Source organism: Crocodylus porosus, unplaced genomic scaffold (assembly GCF_001723895.1).
Source record: "Crocodylus porosus isolate Cpor-Errol unplaced genomic scaffold, CroPor_comp1, whole genome shotgun sequence".
NCBI classification, from domain to species: domain Eukaryota; kingdom Metazoa; phylum Chordata; order Crocodylia; family Crocodylidae; genus Crocodylus; species Crocodylus porosus.
Genome location: NW_017728950.1, coordinates 60,356,576 through 60,375,128, shown reverse-complemented (window position 1 = coordinate 60,375,128; position 18,553 = coordinate 60,356,576). Strand labels below are relative to the sequence as shown.

Here is an 18,553-nt window from a genome sequence, read left to right as displayed (position 1 = left end):
CCCACTACTAACCAAGGGCACTGAGTTCCTTCTCTTCCTCCTTGATCTGAGCAAGCTTCCAGTAAAAATCATATAATAGGATAAAACATCTCAAACCTGAAGAGAACTCTAGAATTGCTCAGTGTAGCTGAGCAAACTCATTGGCTCTTGCCTTCTAATAGTCTGACAAGAACTGACCAGAGTAGTCTGTTCAGGCTCATTGTGCCACCTTAATAACAAATTGGCAATTCCAACTCCTGCTGAGGACAGTCCTGAAGAGGGCAAATTAGCTCTTGCTTGAGTTCTTGGGCTTCCCAGTCCAATAATATAAGCTGTTTGTGATAACAGCACCACAAGTGTGACTTACTCTGGCAACATCCATTGCTTTGGATGACTTGGTCACTCCTGGAAAGTGACCATTTGCCCTCTGGTCATGTAGGTCCTCTAACTTAGATCGGAGGCAACTGTGTCAAAATAGCCTGGGAGATCTCTCTGTTATAGAGACTCTTAATCTGTGCTGCCTAGTATGATGATTACAAGCCCCTTAACTGGCTTGGAGTAAATAACTTGGCATGTGATTCTTGCATTTGTAGTGTTGTTGTTGACTAAACTAACATGCAACAGGGTATATAATTCAGCTTTCGCCTAGGATAGTCTCCACCCAATGTGGGGAAGAAATACTCTTAATAAAAGGGGTAAATATGTCTGTATGGACAGACTTTAGCTCCATTGGTCTCTGATCAACTAACAGTTGAGTAATAACTTCCTAAATGATGCTAGGGTGTGATTAGTGTCCCACAACCCCAGGCCCCTAGATCTAATGCCACTACTGTTAAGTGCTGTCAGCACTTGCTTCATAGCATTGTTTTAAAGTGAGTTTAAACTTCTAAGCACCAGTGAGGCTGTGGGAAGAGAAGTCCAAATTCAGGTGCCTGAACTCCCTAAAATGCATGTTTTGGCCATGGCAGAGCAAAGACTAGAACCAAGACTTCTTTTCTGAAAGTAAAAATGGGCACCAAGCTGAGCTTGATGTCCTATATGGGCTGTAGACATGCTTTCCAGTAGGAAGCTTGTGCATGTGCTCTGAACAGCTGTTCTTTGCAGAATATCCTGTCTCAGACCACTAACTCTTAACTCTACAGTGGAGTGTAGCTTTGCAACTCCTTTGGGCTTTTGTTTATTATTTTTTTTTTTTTCCTTGGGGGGGGGGGCGCTATATTCAACTGAGAGCACTAGACCATCAAGAGTTGCAGTGATGGTAAATGTAGCTTTAAAAATGTCATATCTAGGTTAAAGGCTTGCTGCTAAGTTTCTCTCACTCTGAGCTGTGAGATCTGCTGTTGCTTTAGCTGACTGCCTAAAAGCACTAACATGCATCTATAAACTTGCTTGCAGGCAGTGCTTGCTTGTTGAATGAGATGGGCCATATCAATGACCCAAATGGATATAGATTAAGTAGTCTAACATAATTAGACTCTGACTTCCATAAATATGGACTTATTCCCAACCTGCAGTCTTCTGAGGCTGGGTGATAAAACACTACTATTAACAAACTGCATTGACTAGTGAACCATAGACTCTCAGTTGATGGATAACAATAGTAAATCTTGCAAAATAAGCTGTAATCTTTGGGTTTCATCAAACAAGTAGATGTTCTGTCTCTGCTTGTTAGGTTGCAGAAATTAAAGATGGGGGAAGCTTTTTTTTTTTTTTTTTTTAAGGGGAGTAAATGCCTCTTTAGTCTAGTAGGGTATTGAGCTACAGGGCTTCTCAGTTGCTACATTAGACATTCTGCAGATGAGACTTTACCCCTTCACCCCTTGTTCTGACATCTGTATCCTAATGCTATCTTTGACCATGTGGTAGCAAAATAACTGGCTAACAAGTTGCACTATAATATCCCACAAATTCAACTGCTACTCAGTGTTCCTGACTGACATGATGCAAGCATTGTCATTTGGGCTATATCTGGCAGCTTATAGACTCCAAACGGTATTTTTCCTAGAGCTAAAAATAGATGCCTTGATGCCAAGACACAGTAAAATACTCCATTTGTTGCATCATTTAGTGGTCTGGGAGTCTTGCATCATGCTGTATTCTAGACTTCAAGGTGCAAAATAAAGTTATTCAACCCTAGTTGCATTTGCCTGTTGGATAGGCAATGCTTGCCCTAAAGCTTGGTTTTGTGTTTTAACTGCAAATGCTTTCCTTAGACTTAAAATATTACCTGCTAATGTTCTTCCAGCTGGCAGACTGCAGTCAGTGTTGGGGAGGGAGGAACAATCTTCTCTGCAACTCTGCCCAGGGTACTTTGTCTAAGTGAAAAGATGCTCTTGCATGCCTCTGTATAAAAGAAGTCCCATTTACAGAGCCTTCTTTAAGCAAGATAATATTTGCCTGCTATTGCTGGTTTTTAATGAGGGGTGTGAAGTTTTAAATTGGCTAAAATTGAGCCTTGACCATTATTGCTGGCACTTGATTGTTAAACAGTTTCCGCTTTAAAAAAATAGGAATGAAACTGCAAGTCTAGCAAATCGGAAGCTGCGTATCTACTGTCTACAAGAGAAGTGGCAAGTACTTGGAAGGCAAAGATGGAAAGTCTTGTTTTTTTTTTTTTTTTTAACTTGAATATTCTGTGCTGCAATTGCCTACCATATCCAAAATGAATCATGGTCCATCAAACTGACAATACTATAAAAGCAGGCTAGTTGCTATAGCTGTCAAGTCAAAGAAACTGTCTCTAATGATACCCTTGGATCCATGAGTAGATTTGCAGACAGTTTCTGACTACTTCACCCTTGCCACTCTAGAATTCATGGGACTACAAACAATTTTATAAAGGCTCACTGACTTGTAGTAAGACACTTAATCCTTGCCTTGGGCAAAAAATTAGTTTTGATCAACTGAAGCATTGGTGGTACATCTAAATGTAGCTATTGTAGTTGAACTAAATAGTTTGATTCTCCTAACCTTTTAAGGTGCAAGAGCAAAATGTGAAGAATCTCAATTCCAGTGCAATAATGGACGTTGTATTCCTTTGTTATGGAAATGTGATGGTGATGATGATTGTTCTGATGGCAGCGATGAACGTTCCTGTGGTAAGCACTTGAACACAACTTTTGCTTTTTTTTTAAAAAAAAAAAAATCCAATTGGAGAACTAACTGCATGTATGTGCAGCTCTTCTAGTCATGCTTTGTGCAGAGGGAAGTGCCTCTAAGATCAAATTATCTGTAGGAGGATAATCTTGCCGGTGCAACACTTGAATAAGCTCTGTAACTTTTCCTTGGAAGTCATGTGCTCTCTTCAGCATTCCAAAGTAACCCAGACACCAGCTGGTTCGAGTAGCAGTTAAGTGCAGTGTAACCAGTCTATTAGAACCTGTCAAACCTCAACTTGCTCCCTTTTGTTAAAATACCAAATCATGGCAAATCCAACACTCTTTCCAGGTGAGATCACTATGGACTACAGCCTCTTTCTTGCTGGCACTGAACTTTGTCTAGCTTCCAGCATATCTGATTTTTCTTTTAACTGAGGATAAGCCAATGCATACTTCCAATTCAGGCCTTTGACATGCGCATCTGCTCTACAAGAGCAGAAATGCTAACCTTGGTAGATCTTTGCTCAAGAAAATTAAAACCAAAGGCAAAGTGGACATCATATAGGTGATATGAGAAACTCTGCCACACAGACAAGTTCAAACAGTCATTCTAATCCACATTTTTATCATGCCTCCAGAGCAACTGCTAGAACTCCTTAATAGCACTAATTTCCCACTTAACCATCTGTAATAGATGGCAACCCCTTCCTTTCCCTGCAGCAACACTTGAGAAACTTGTGGGGTGTTTGTTATTTGTTTTTTTTAAAAAAAAAAAAACCTTATCAGAAAAGATTAATAGTAAATAGCAGCATTTTAAGTTACTAAATAAAACTAATAACATGGGGAGGTATTAAAGGCTGTGAAGACTGCTACTCAAACACTGTCAGCTGCTGGATGAAATGCTACCAACCTGATCAAGGCTTTAGTGCTGCAAAACCAGATCTTGTAGATAAGTGAGCAGTAACTTTTGTCTTACAGTGAAGAAGACATGTGCTGAATCTGACTTTGTATGCAGCAATGGGCAGTGTGTACCAAACAGGTGGCAATGTGATGGAGATCCAGACTGTGAAGATGGATCTGATGAAAACCCTGAACTGTGCCGTAAGTGAGCTTGTCTTGTCTTGTCTTATCCTGGCAGCCAAGTTCCACCTGGGCAGGAAACTGCAATCTCTTGGCCAAGACCTAATATCCTTTAGCTCATCCTAACTTCCAGGCTTGAACCCCACCCCCCTTTTTTTTTTTTTTTTTGGAAGGAGGAAACTTAAGTACCTGCTACAAGTAAGTTGGCTATATTACTGTGTACTAGCATGGGGCAGCCAAAGGCAGAAATAAGTACATGTACTACCCTGTGTTCTCTGGCTTGCCTCCTTATTCTTTACTTGGCCACACATCTAGCACTTCTAATTCCTATTGGGAGTAAAGGAACAATTGTTCCAGAACATGTGATATACCAAAATTTCATGCCATGTCAAACTTGGTGGACACAACTGTGTTGGCATTAGACTTCAGATTAATGCCACAAGTAACTAACATTACTGTGCCAAGGGAAATAGAGTAGTTAGTTCATGGCTCTTGTACTAATGTCAGCTTCAGTGCTGAGATTCCTGAAGTTCAGTCCTAAACTTCATTTCAGTAGAATGACTGACTAAACCTGATCAGTGGCACTAACTTGGAGCTGCTTGGGTCTAAAACTGATTCTTCAACTCTCTCTCAGATATGAGAACATGCCGGGTAAATGAAGTCAGCTGTGGTGCCAAGTCCACTCAGTGTATTCCTGTATCCTGGAAATGTGATGGTGAAAAAGACTGTGACAGTGGTGAAGATGAAGAGAACTGTGGTAAGGGGTGCGGGGAGCTATGTGGCTCTTAACTTACTTGGCCTGAAGGGAGCCAAACTTTTTCTCCCCCCCTTGGAATGGTGGGCTTAGCTGCAGTTACACTTTAGAGGTCCCATGTCACAAGCAGACTGGCTTTCAAGTCCTCGGTTCAGGTGGCCTCTCAAGCAGGCCTATTTGATATCTGCTGTAGTACTAACTTCAGTCAATATCTGTGGAAACTGCTGTCAAACCAGTACTCAAAGAGAGTCTAAGAGCACCTTCTTACAGACCCTTAGCAGCAATGAGTAGCCAGTTCTCTTCCCCTGCCCCTTCTCCCTCTTAGTGTGCTCAAAGCAGTGACCTATAGCAATATAAATAAACATATGTAGACCTAGCTTACTTAACTCTTTAAGCCCCCTCCCCCTTTTTTAAGTAATGGTGGTAAAGTAAAGTTGTCTGGAGGTAAAGCACTTGATACTATAAATATTTGACAAGCCAAAAGTGCCTAGCTCTTTAAGACTTGCAAATATTCCTCTGTAGCAGCTAAAGCTATCTACTTCCTAAACTTGGGCCCAAGGGTCTCTAACTTGTTTTACATGATAACCTATATAGGCCACATTAAGATGAGCTAAAATGGCTTTGAACTCAAGCTTTTCCTTTTCAGAGGGAACAGGCTGGGAAGAGAATAAACCTTCTTACTCTAATCCAAGAGCCTCTTAAAGGCCCAGAACTGTACTTGTATAGGCCTAGCATTGCATGACTAAACTTTTTTTAAATTGGGTTGCCAAACCATTATGGGAGTATGCCAGAGTGCACTAAAACCTAGTCCTGGGTTTCCAGGGTGAGACTCATTGAAGTGAGAATACTACCTGTAAAATACAGGTGTAAACTACTCAGTATAGGCTCCTGAACAGTGCTTTCAGGTGACCATGGTGAACATCAGCAGTAGCCTGCTAGCAAACATAAGGAACCCTAAAATTGCAGTAGTCTTGACTTGATTAGATCATGCTGAGAGAGTGTCACTAAGTGGCCTTCTATTTCTCTTAGGCAATGTAACTTGTAGTCCAGCAGAGTTCACTTGCAAGAGTGGACAGTGCATCTCCAAAAACTTTGTCTGCAATGGCCAAGATGACTGCAGTGATGGCAGTGATGAACTAGACTGTGCACCACCTGTTTGTGGAGCCCATGAATTCCAATGCAAGAGCTCTACCTGTATCCCTATTAGTTGGGTATGTGATGATGATGCAGACTGTTCAGACCAGTCAGATGAATCTCTGGAGCAGTGTGGCCGTCAGCCTGTCCCTCCTGTGAAGTGTTCTCCCAGTGAAGTACAGTGTGGCTCAGGGGAATGCATTCACAAGAAGTGGCGCTGTGATGGAGATGCAGACTGCAAGGATGGAAGTGATGAGATAAACTGCCGTAAGTAACAGTCCCAAGCTCCTAGTAAAATCAAACTTCCCAGGTCTTGCAGACACAAGCATCTCTAAAACTGAGTCTCTCCTGTAGTTGAGGGGGGAGACCTTCATAACTCTAATTTGTTGCTACTCTTGCAGCTTCACGGACTTGTAGGCCAGACCAGTTCAGATGTGAGGATGGGAATTGCATCCATGGTAGCAGGCAATGCAATGGTGTCCGAGACTGCCTGGATGGAAGTGATGAGGCCAACTGTCAAAATGGTAAATGCATACCTATGTAGGTAAGGGTTTTAAAAGATATTGACTGAAAATGAATGCCTCAACAATGTTTGTCTTTGACAGTCAATCAGTGCTCTGGACCTGGCAAATTCAAGTGCAGGAGTGGAGAATGCATTGATGCCAGCAAAGTTTGTAATCAGCAGCGGGACTGCAGGGACTGGAGTGATGAGCCCCTCAAGGAATGCAGTAAGTAAAGCATTACTTGCTGATCCTGTGCACTTGAGCCTACCTGACTCGATTACTGACTGGTACTTGCAGATTTTTTTTTTTTTTTTATACAAGCAAGTCTTTTTGACCTATGGAAATACTTTTAAGTAAGAATAAAAGGTGGCTTTTAGCTCTTCAACTATCCAAGTGACCAGTAGCTTCTAAAAGCTGGTGCAATTGTCTTGGCCATACTTGTATATCTGATGGGTCACAATGTTGCCAGTAAATAAGTCTTCATCTAGATGAACAGCAACTAAATGCCCAGTACTGCTATATAGTCTGAAATGGCACGTGTATAAGGACAAGATACTAAAGCAGTGGGGTGTTTGGTGTTTTTGTTTTGGCTTTGTTTGGCTTTCTTGTTTCATTGCATCTAAAAGATTAAATGAAACCAGTTCCTAATGCATTCTGGAAATGTCAAGTTTATTTTCTTGGTAAACTTCACACTTGTACTAAATCTTCCCTAATCTTTCAGACCTTAATGAATGCCTGGTAAACAATGGTGGCTGCTCCCATATCTGCAGAGACTTGATCATTGGATATGAATGTGACTGCCCAGCTGGTTTTGAGCTAATAGATAGGAAAACATGTGGAGGCAAGCATCTACTCATCTGCAGGGGTGGGGGGGGTACTACTTCAGCAGAACTGGAATAAGTGACAGTAATCCTATCTTCCTTCCTAGATATTGATGAATGCCAGAATCCTGGGATCTGCAGCCAAATCTGTATTAACCTAAAAGGGGGCTACAAGTGTGAATGTAGCCGTGGCTACCAAATGGATCTAGCTACTGGAGTGTGCAAAGCAGTTGGTAAGTGCAATTGGGGTGAGGGTCTTTTTTTTTAAAAAAAAAAAAAAAAAAATTTGTCTAGAGATGGAGGATGCAAGACCTACTTCAAGCTTTGGCTTCTTGTGGAGAAGACCTAAAATGTAACAACAGTAGTCACTGACCAAGAAGCTGGCTTTGAGACCCAACTTCACAAATGACAGTATAGTATATGGCTTCACTAGAGAAGTCCTTATGCAGTCCACTTTCCTATTTCCCTTGCTCCTTCAGGTCCCCTTCAAAAATATGGGCATGTAGGGGGAAAACCTGTGGGGCTTGGCAGTATCTGAACTTCTGGTTCTAGAAATTGCCAGAACTTCAAGCACTTAGTGCTGACGGCCTCTACTAGCTTGAGTTAAAGGCTCTTGATGTCTACGGACTCCTAGAAAGGAGCCTAGTACTAATTAAACTCTGTGTAGAATTACAAATAATCCTAAACTCCCCTCTTTTTTTTTTCCCCCCCCCCCCCTGCCTTGCAGGAAAAGAACCAGCTCTAATCTTCACTAACCGTCGGGACATCAGGAAGATTGGCCTAGAAAGGAAAGAATACATCCAGCTGGTAGAGCATCTAAGAAACACTGTAGCACTGGATGCTGATATTGAAGAGCAGAAACTTTACTGGGCTGACTTGAGCCTTAAAGCAATCTTTAGGTAACAGCTGGGTTGAAGAGCCGTTTAAGTTGTGGCCATCAAGCCACTGTCACACACTAACAAAGTGTAGCTGTTATTGTTTAACTTGGAACCAATTTTGTTTTAATACTTTGACCACTGACACCACTCTTCACTGTGTTGCCTTTTTGAAAGACTAATCTAGATCAATTCAATATTGGAACTGGGTCTCAATGGGCACTAAGGCTATACCTATACTCCTCTGTAGCTGGTCCCCTTCCTCAGGAAGGGAACCTTCAGTATGTCCTAAATTGATCTACAGGCTATAGGGATGGTTCAGTGCAGGGAATTAAGGGACTGCCAAGCTAGGTAACAGCCTGCTACTCCTGCTTGCAAGAAGCCAACCCTCGCACAATACCTAGTGCTAGGACTTCTGCACTTGACTTGACTCAACTCAGCTTGCAAGCATTGATAATGCAGATGCCTAGCATGTATGGACTTTGGCCTTGACTAGTGCCTACAAGAAGGCATTAATCTGGAAAGATGAAGTTAGGCTAGCTTCACTGATCAATAACTCCTAAATAAACCTTCATGTGTCTTGCAGTGCCCCACTTGATACTCGTGATAAAGTAGGTAAACCTATCAAGATCATAGATAATGTGCATAGCCCTGCAGCAATTGCAGTTGACTGGGTATACAAGAATATCTACTGGACTGACTCTGCTCTGAAGACCATCTCTGTGGCTAGTCTTGATGGCACTAAAAGGAGGATTCTCTTCAACACTAACTTAAGAGAGCCAGCCTCTATTGCTGTGGATCCTCTCTCTGGGTGAGCTGAGTCTCCTAATTGCTGTGACAAGTCTACCTACTGCTCTGTAATCTGTTCTACCACTTTAAAACTGGATAAAGTCTTAAACACACTTTTTTGACTTGGTCAGTAAGGTAACAAACTTAACTCCAAGCTCAAACACAAGTTCTATCAATGCCTTGCTTCTAAGGCTTTCCTCTAATCTGTACACTTGCCTCCAAATGAGGTAACAGCTTCTGGGTATTATAGGTAAAAATGCCTTACTTGTATCTCTTCTTTACAGCTTTATGTACTGGTCTGACTGGGGTGAACCAGCAAAAATTGAAAAAGCAGGAATGAATGGATTTGATAGACAGCAGCTGGTGACAACTGAAATCCAGTGGCCTAATGGAATTGCACTAGGTATCTTAATGCTGCAGCCTACAAACAAACAAGGGTTTGGGTGGCAAAATGATGCTTAAAGTCGATGTTCCTAACTTCATTGAAACTTAAGTGAATGCTTAACTAACAGTTGGGATACTAGCTACTGTGCAACTCCTTTTTTTTTTTTTCTTTTAGCATTAAGCTATCAATTTAACAGAAGGCCTCTTGAAAAGAGATCAATCCATACTTGGAGCAGAAGTAAAACTGTGTGGCACTGCTTCATTAAAGCATAAATAACATGCCCTGGAGGAGTACTGCTGCTCCTTTATAAGGATGGGCATAGGGAGCAAATAATCCTGGAAAGGAACACTGTTAAGGGAACCTCCAAAGTAGCTCTATTTAAAGCATTCTAAATAAGCTGCTGCTTTGCTCTCTCTTACACTTTCTTTTCCTGCCTCCCCCAACAAGATCTTGTAAAAAGTCGCCTCTACTGGGTTGACTCTAAACTGCATATGCTGTCCAGTGTGGATCTGAATGGCCAGGATCGTAGGATTGTGCTGAAATCGCATGAGTTGCTTGCGCATCCCCTTGCTCTAACCATATTTGAGGTAAGAATGGAAAGTTTTGGGGGGGGGGTCTTGGCACTTTGGGGCTAGATTAATCTACTTAACCCTTTTTTGTGTATGCGCATGTGGAAAAAACACTGAATGGGACTAGTTGATCTCGAGTGGCTTAGCTTGACAGTTTTTAAAGTTATGCCATCCGGGTTCTATAAAGACTGTCAGTGCAAGTTGGCTGCTTGACCAAGTCTTGCAACTCCCCCTTATTCTTGGTGGTAGGCATGAGTATAGTCAAGTGAGGCTTTACTAGGATGTAGTAACTTTTTTTTTTTTTTTAACCTAGGACCGTGTCTACTGGATTGATGGGGAGAATGAGGCAGTCTATGGTGCCAACAAATTTACTGGATCTGAATGGGTAACACTAGTGAACAACCTTGATGATGATGCACAAGATATCATTGTCTATCATGAGCTTGTTCAGCCTTCAGGTAATGGCTATATAACAACAAGCATTCTTGGCTAGTCCAAGTCTGTGTCTCTCTCCTTTTTTAAGGGCAGGCATTGGAGAAGTACTGAACCATCACCCTTCTTCCCCCAAATCTCCCATGCCCCTGACAAATGGTGGCTGTCTCTGGTTTGGGGGAAGTGTCCCTTTTTTCTCTTATTCAAATAAGGGAAGGTATCATAACTGCCCAGAGTCAACTTGCTGCCTACAGTCCCTAAAATGAATAGGAACAGGGTACTAGATTTTTTTTTTTAATAGCGCTCTTGCCAACATAATATTCCATGGCCTAAAGACTTGCCGAATAACAAGGTTCTATGTAGTAAAGGATCATTTAATAAATAATATTATCCCATCGTTCACTTTAAACTGCAACTTTTTGCCAACAGGCAAGAACTGGTGCCATGAGGATGCAGTAAATGGAGGCTGTGAGTACATGTGCCTGCCTGCTCCCCAGATAAATGAACACTCTCCAAAATATACCTGCACATGTCCTACTGGATACAACTTGCAAGAGGATGGCCTGAAATGTTCAGGTATAGCAAAACTGCTGGAAGGCTTTCCTTGTGGGGATTTAAAGGGCTCTTGTCTTTGCTGTATATAGTCTTTTACATGTTAACCTATAAAATTGCTCTGCCCTACTCCATCTCGGAATCCCCACTCTGACTCTCTAATGTGGAAAGCCTCAAGTATGCAACATCTCTACCAAAACTTCATGCTTTTTGCTTCTGCATATTCATCACTAACTTACTCTTCCTAGATGAAAGAGCACAGTAACAAGCTGCCATAGGATCTGTGGCTAGATGGCTTCCATAGTTGCAGTGTATGACTTGTTAATACATAACACTTGAGCATGAAATGCATATTGGGGGTTTTGTTTTTGTTTTTGGGTTTGTTTGTTTTTTTTCTTGTCCAGGATAGCACTTCTAATCTCGGGCTCTCCTTCCTAAATCAATGCATTCCTGCTTAAACTTGGCAGCAGGCAGGTGCTCATCTTGCTGAATAGATTCAAACTATCACAACTCTTCCTGCCCAGGTGAATTCATACAGACTATAATGGGTTGCAAACTGCAAGTGTAGAACACCACGCAGCTACTACCCAACTGAACCTGTAACTCCTGTATCCTTCCAGAAAGCCTGGAAACCCAGTGTCTTACAGGAATGATTGTTACAATAGATAGTAACCCTTACCTAAATCTGGCATCTTGATGTTGAGTCAAGCTTAATGGCGCTGCATTTAAGGATTTTTCTAGACGAGCTGAAAATTTTAAACTACTCAGAACTAAAATGGCAAAGTTTTGGTTTTTTAAAAAAAAAAAAAATTGCTCTGTATGTAACCATAGCTTATGGCTCTAAGCTTCTATCATAGTCCCTTACCAAATATAAGGTCACCACAGCCCTTCAGTGGGTTGGAGAAGTAGACAAAGTTAGTCCTCCAACAAAGCTGAAGCTAAATCGCCTTTTTTGGCTTTTTCCTCTTTAAGGAAGTAAAAATCACTTCTTCTTGCAGTCCATTCTTTCCAGTAGAATCTAACTTGCATGACTATCCTGTCATCTGCTAAACGCTTACCAGCATGGCTTAGCCAGCTATTTCAGAACTTCCGGATTAACTGGGTTCTCTGATTTTTATAACCAGTTTCAGGTACTGGAACTACTGTGGTTCTCTTTGAGACAAAAGATACCAGCACAACAGAAAAGTCATCTCTTGGACCAGTTCCTGGAGGTATTGGTCCCAGTAATTTACCTCTTGCAACATTTTGTGCGTTAAACTAGCAAGAGAGGAGACCCATTAAGATGCCTTGAACCCAATTGCATGAATAAGAACACACTTACCCCTTTCATGTAAAGCTTGCATTTGACTATATACATGTGTGCCTTGGAAAGCAAATTCACTCCTAGCAAGTGTGTTTTAGCTTGAGGGGGGGGTCTAAACCTCCATGTTGAAAGAGCTGTAGATGTCTAGTATGGACATGTATGAATGAGGACATGCCACACCTCCACTGAAGCAAAACAACTTTTTGTTTTTTTGTTTGGGTTTTTTTTCCTTGCTGTCATTTTTCATCCAGACAAGCAGTTGATGGCTTTTGACAACTACCAACTCCAACAGCAAGTACAACACCTAATGTCTTGTTTCTTCCCCTAGGACACAATCTCAGCAGTTCAGTGTCAGAAGTAAGTTCTACTAAAGGAACTTCAGCTGCATGGGCCATTATTCCTGTGTGTAAGTACAACTGATGAAGTAACTAGAGACTTCAAACTCTGGGTATAGTTCTAAAAATGAATATGGCTACTTGCCTTGGCATTTATTTAGTTGTAAAATCATGAGGGATCTAGGAGCCAGTCTAGTCTAGAACCTCTGTTAATTGACTGAATAACTAAACTTAAACTTTCAATCCCTGCTCTCACATGGAATGGGTATGTGTTGGAGAATCCTGGGGGAGTGGCACTTTCTCAATGCTGACTGACTTGTTTTGCAGTATTGGTGGCAATGGCTGCAGTAAGTGGCTACTTCATATGGCGTAACTGGCAACACAAGAACATGAAAAGCATGAACTTTGACAACCCTGTCTACTTGAAAACCACTGAAGAAGACCTCACTATTGATATTGGGAGACACAGCAGTTCAGTAGGACATACTTACCCAGCAGTAAGCAAACTCTCTAGCAGTTGACCCTTTTTTTTCTTCCTCCCCCCAACTCCAGTCTAGAGACTAGCCTAAAATACTTCTAGCTTGATCCCTAGCTGAGTGTCAAAGTAACAAAATAGACTGGCTTCCTAGGTTAGCTGAGGAAGAATAAAATCTTGGCATGTTTTCCAGTTACTGTGTTGGGAGGGTATGATCCAAACTAGACCCAACAGCTTCCTATATATCACTCTGTCACCAGAGGAAGATGTAGCCTAAGCAGCTCTGACAACCTAAACAAATGTTCCTCCCATTTCTTGTCTTGCCTGATGAACTCTTGTGCCTGGAGCTAGAATTCTTCTGCATACTTAAGTCACTTTCAATATGACCTTGCCTAGAAAGCCTTTACAGGAGTAGGCCTAGTTCTGGTTGCTCAACAATTTCTTTGGAAAGGGGGGAGGTGCTATACAAATAAAACTAAAATCTAAACTGCACAATTCATGAATATGGTATGCTTGTCTCTTGCCCCCAGAAGTGCAAGCTAAAATGCAGTGCATGATGATGGCAAAACTTGGTCTGACTTGCTTTGTCATGAGGCATAAGTTTTTGGTTTTTAAAAGGCACAACTCCACTCCTGCATGTGACTAATCCATGGAGATGTGGGGTGTTTTTTGCTTTGTTTTTTTAAAAAAAAGGGGGGTGCAAGACTAACATACTTCTTATTCCTGTACAGATATCTGTTGTAAGTACAGATGAAGATGTAGCTTGACTACCACAATCTGACAATCCTTCTTTCAGTCTACTTGTGTGCTACACTTTTTTTGGATGGTAACCAGTCCAGTGGCTGAAACTTTCTTCATTCTGGAAGAATGAAGACTCCTTTGAATGGAGCAAGCTTGTGTAATCTTTTTATATAGCTTAACAATAGAAACTTTGTAAATATTGTCCACAACAATTCAGCTTTTGATGGTTACTGTTTTTACCTGTAACCCTTAAATTGGTCAGTTGCCACCACTGACCAAATATATTTAAAGCACTTTCCATAGAAAGCCATATTCCAGCCACAACTTGTGCTATAGTGTACCACCTGTACATATGTGTATAGGCCACCTGTAAATATTCCTAGAAATCACTATGAAGCACTTTGAAATACTTCAGATGTAAATTATTGTAAACTTTTTCAATGGTTGGGACAATGGCAATAGGAGAAAACGGGTTACTCGGATAAATTGCCAAAAATTTGTAAACATAAGTAATTTTGTATGTCTGATTTAAACTGCGGATCTTGTCTTTTGATCTCCTTCAAGGGGTGAAGAGGATGAATGCTCTTTAAGAAACCACTGTAAATTTGAAATGCAAAAATTTAATTAAAAACCAAGCAGTAAAATTGAGTTGTCTTCACTTATGTTCAGGTGACTGCCAAGTTCTCCTGGGGTCACCTTGGCTTATAGGGAAGCTCATACTTTCTTGATTCATCCCCAAAGGGGATGGGAGTGGTAGGGTGATACAGTACTGAACAAGCAAGGCAGTTAGTAACCCAGCACTAATTTCAATCAATATACCAGGTAGGTCAGTGCCTTGCAGAGCAAATGCTAAATCAAAAGAGGTGGTGCCTCCAAGGGGGGGGGAGGTGGTTCCTTTTTAACATGCACACTGAATTTCTACAAAGGACTTCTCAGATGCTGGTAATCTAGACTGACATTCTTAGAGTCTCATGTGGTAATGTAGCTCTGCAGCAATTGTCTTGGGTAGTGATCAGTTGTGCATGGTGAGGATTTTTCTACCTGTCACCATCTTAAAGGAGCTTCAGGACACTCAGAGGTCTTTATTTACTTGTTGAGTCCTAGCTCTGACCTGTACCTGGCTTAATGGAATCAGGGTGTTTTTAAGATGTACAGGTAATGCCAATATGTAATTCTAGCAAATTGATATAGTATAGAGAGCTCCTTTCCCTCTTCCAAGGAAACTTACCTAATCTGTGAAGGATTGCAAAAACCCAATTCTTTGCAGGTGGGTTTTTTCTTTCTCTTCTTCCATCTGCTATTTTTGGCAATGCATAGCATGAGATGGCTGCTACCAACGCTGCATGCAAGTTGCAACTTGTCACCTGGCACTGCTGCTGCTTTTCTCTCCCCTCTGCAGGCAATTGCCATTTCCCCTTCCTGCCACCATAGCTGCCTGCCAGAGCTCTCCCTGCAGGTGGTGGTTGTGCCCCCTTGGCCTCCAGGGGCACATTCATATTGGCTACTATGGTGTTCTGGTAATGCCAATCCAGATGAGCAGATGTTAAGCTTCCATATGTGGGCAGCACTTTAGATTTTGGCTTAAAAAAAAAAAAAAAAAAACAGGCCCAAAAAAGCTTACAGCTTCTCAAGAGATTCTGTTGCTACCAACAGCAGTATCCATTCTGCAAATGACTTGACTTGTCCCCAGTTCTCAGCAGTAAGGGTTGTAGTTGGGGGTTTGTTCGTTTTTTTTTTTTTGTTTGTTTTTTTAAAAAGTCCCCTTCAGTTGGGGAACTTTTTTAACTTAACATGGATATATAGGTCCTTTTTGTGTTGGGACAAAAAAAAAAAGCCTCTAGCTCAATGGGGTGTTCAGTGTTGGTTTTTCTTTTAGGTAGGGGGTGTTTTTAGGAGGAGAGGCTTTGCTCCAATCCCAGCTTCCTGCTCAGTCTCTCTTGCTTTTTCATATTTTCCTCCCTGTCTCAGCTGCCACAGGCTAACAATAGTAGACCTTGCAGGGATGGCCTCCTAAAGCACTTTCTCTCCCTGTACTTGGCCTCCAAGTTAACTAGCTATATGGTAGGATTGGTGCTGCAAGGATGATCCGACAATGCCTTGGTGAACTCCTCCTAGACTCCATCCTGGACAAGAATTCTAATCTGCGAGGGGAGGGGTAAGAGGGCAACATGGCTAACTTTATTACTTCATATAACTCAATCTCAAGTCCTCTTGCTCTTCCACTGATTTATAGTTTTACAGCATCCCTCTGCCTAGCTGAAACTTTCCATTCCTTTAGTCCTATTTAACTTCTGTCTTTAGTGTTCCACACTAAAGAATACAATGCTAAATATGGCTTGATGAGCAACTCTCTAATATCTTGGCCCAGAGCTTACTGGAAAGCCAACATTTGTCTTTGTTTCACTGCAGGTTCTTGGGTTCCTCAAATCCTACCAAGAAGCCTGTTCACCAGCTAGGTTTTTGCAGTGTATTTTTGATCTCCATCCTTCTGTTCTCTACTTCTCGCTCTTGCTCCATTTTATGCTGAGCATCTTCCATCTCAGTTCATGACTTGGACCAAATTCCTCAGATGCTAATCTATACTGCCATTATTCTAATTCCAGCCATTCAAAGTGGAGACTAAACCTTAGGCTGCTGGATGAGTTCTTCTAGTCGCCCTTTGAAGGAGGCAGTAAAATGAGGTTGGGTGTATATAATGCACTTTTGTTTTGAGTTGTGACTGCAGTAGAGTTCAGAAAGGGGATCTGCTAATGGGATTTTATTGGCAGATGGCATCAAGTATGCTGCTACTCTGCTTGGAGCTCCATGGTAGAAAAGAGATCTTGGCTCAACTTAAGTGTGTGGTGTGTGGGTTTTGAATTCAAAAAAAAAAACCTAACATTGTACCAAATCCTCCTTATGGAAGGCACTACTAGTCCCAGTGTCTCATTCTCTGAAATGGGACTTTAGTCTTGCTTAAAAACTGGGCAACTTGCCCTTTATCAGTGGAGTTGATTAGTTGAAACAACAATTAACTGAGTTTTATTGCTTCAGACTTGGCTACTGCAACTTAGCCAAAGGCTGTCTTGCAAATAAATGGGCAAAACAAAGTAATCTTATCAAATTCCCTTCTCAATGCAGATAAACCCTCTGACCACTCCCCTGTTTTAAAGAGATTTGCCACAGAAGAGACTTGTTTAGCTTCTTGGGTTGAGGTAAAAAAAAAAAAAAAATGCCTGTAGTGCTTTTTTTAATGCCTGTCAGAGCATGCATGTTCCTGCTGTTTGTTCATCTTTTAAGTCAAGAGTTGATAGTGTTTTGGCTTTTGGTCTCATTTGTGGGTTTCTTCCCCCTTCCCTGCCCCCCCCAACTCCTCCAGTAGTTTGTTCATTTGTATATCGTAGCACCCAGACTTACCCTACTGAAGTGAGCATCACTTAAGGAAAAATATTCTTGTGGCCCTAATGAGGGTTCATTCATAACACTAAAGTGTAACTTCAAGTTACTCTTATAGCTGGAGGAATAAAACTTGTAAGTGACTTGAGGCAGCCTTAAATGCACTCCCCCCTTATCCAACACTATATTTTGTGTGCTCGTGTCAAGAAAATGTGAAGATAAGTAACAGACATTTTTAATGTCTAAGCCCCTTTTAATAGGCCTGGGCAATACTGGAGTTTGAATGTCTCAAATGTATTTCACAATGGTTATTCCATTACTATATTCAGGCCAGGACATGGCTTTAAAAATTCAAGTTTCTTCAAATAAGAAGCTGGAACTGTTTGAACTAAATCCATAGAGTATTACTCATGTTAGAAAATAAGCTTCACACTAACTTCAGTAAAACCTCTGCATGGTCCACTGCTAAGTGATAAACTCCTTCAGAAGAGGAAGGACAAACCATATTCATCCTCTTTAACACTTTAGCCTGCTCCTTTCTTGCATCTCCATAACAGTATTGTAACAACCTCCTGCTTACTTGCCCCTCAAGTCGGTTCTGCAGAAGTGGAAGTGTTCCCCTATACCATAAAAGGAAAATAAAATGGAGTTCTTCTGTGGTTCAGTTGCCATATTTAGTGCAAGATCCCATTCTGTGGTCTTGCCATGTAAAGAATTCTTCACTCCTTGTATAATAAATTTTACTGTACTTTGAATTCCAGGTAAGGAATCTTCAACTTGCAGATGGCTTATTGGGTAAGGACACCATTTTAGGACACTATTGATCAGCTTGTTTTGGGGGGGAGGGGGGGTGGAAATAATGCACTTACACAAAAATGTGTACTTAAATGTCAGTCAGCCAGAGTAGATCATATCTCTCTTGCATGCACCTCCCTCCACCCCATGAAACTTGTTTCTAGAAAATTTTAAAACCCTCAGCACAGGGAAATGAATAACTAGGTGAAAAAATAGTCACTTTGGCTGCTTGCAAATATTTTACCTTTTTAAGTGCTTTAGAGGAAGGGGTAGTATACTACTTCTACACAGACAGTGCATAAATAAGTTGACTGAGTGCTTCAGTGGGGCTCTGGTGCTAATAGAATTCTCTTTAGAGAGAAGCTACTAGATGAGTGCCAAAAAAGCCCTGCTAAAGTGCCCGATCTATACAAATATTGGGAGAGCTGGGTCCAACAAATGTGCTGACTCTTCTGGGCATGTGCTAGTCTTGGCATAGGAACATACTAAGTCTGAAACCAAGTGCTGTTTTGGGGCTGTCTTGTTTTGGGGTTTGTTTTTTTTTTTTTTTTTTTTTTA

General features: G+C 41.3%; 1 protein-coding gene across 2 annotated transcripts in view; it reads left to right on the top strand.

The window, feature by feature from the left end:
- Window positions 1-14,470, top strand: part of VLDLR (very low density lipoprotein receptor) — a 15,033-nt gene extending 563 nt beyond the window's left edge. Inside the window, exons 2-19 of one of the 2 annotated variants that reach the window (XM_019555156.1) lie at window positions 2,958-3,077; window positions 4,056-4,178; window positions 4,792-4,914; window positions 5,941-6,312; window positions 6,447-6,569; window positions 6,651-6,773; window positions 7,270-7,389; window positions 7,477-7,602; window positions 8,097-8,268; window positions 8,831-9,055; window positions 9,318-9,436; window positions 9,866-10,005; window positions 10,301-10,445; window positions 10,849-10,995; window positions 12,096-12,182; window positions 12,603-12,680; window positions 12,937-13,106; window positions 13,816-14,470. In XM_019555156.1, the coding sequence (XP_019410701.1) occupies window positions 2,958-3,077; window positions 4,056-4,178; window positions 4,792-4,914; window positions 5,941-6,312; window positions 6,447-6,569; window positions 6,651-6,773; window positions 7,270-7,389; window positions 7,477-7,602; window positions 8,097-8,268; window positions 8,831-9,055; window positions 9,318-9,436; window positions 9,866-10,005; window positions 10,301-10,445; window positions 10,849-10,995; window positions 12,096-12,182; window positions 12,603-12,680; window positions 12,937-13,106; window positions 13,816-13,851 (2,549 nt within the window). In that variant the 3' untranslated portion in view covers window positions 13,852-14,470. The remainder of the gene's footprint in view (window positions 1-2,957; window positions 3,078-4,055; window positions 4,179-4,791; window positions 4,915-5,940; window positions 6,313-6,446; window positions 6,570-6,650; window positions 6,774-7,269; window positions 7,390-7,476; window positions 7,603-8,096; window positions 8,269-8,830; window positions 9,056-9,317; window positions 9,437-9,865; window positions 10,006-10,300; window positions 10,446-10,848; window positions 10,996-12,095; window positions 12,183-12,602; window positions 12,681-12,936; window positions 13,107-13,815) is intronic. The other variant, XM_019555157.1, reaches the window with a different exon arrangement.
- The last annotated feature ends 4,083 nt before the right edge of the window (window positions 14,471-18,553 follow it).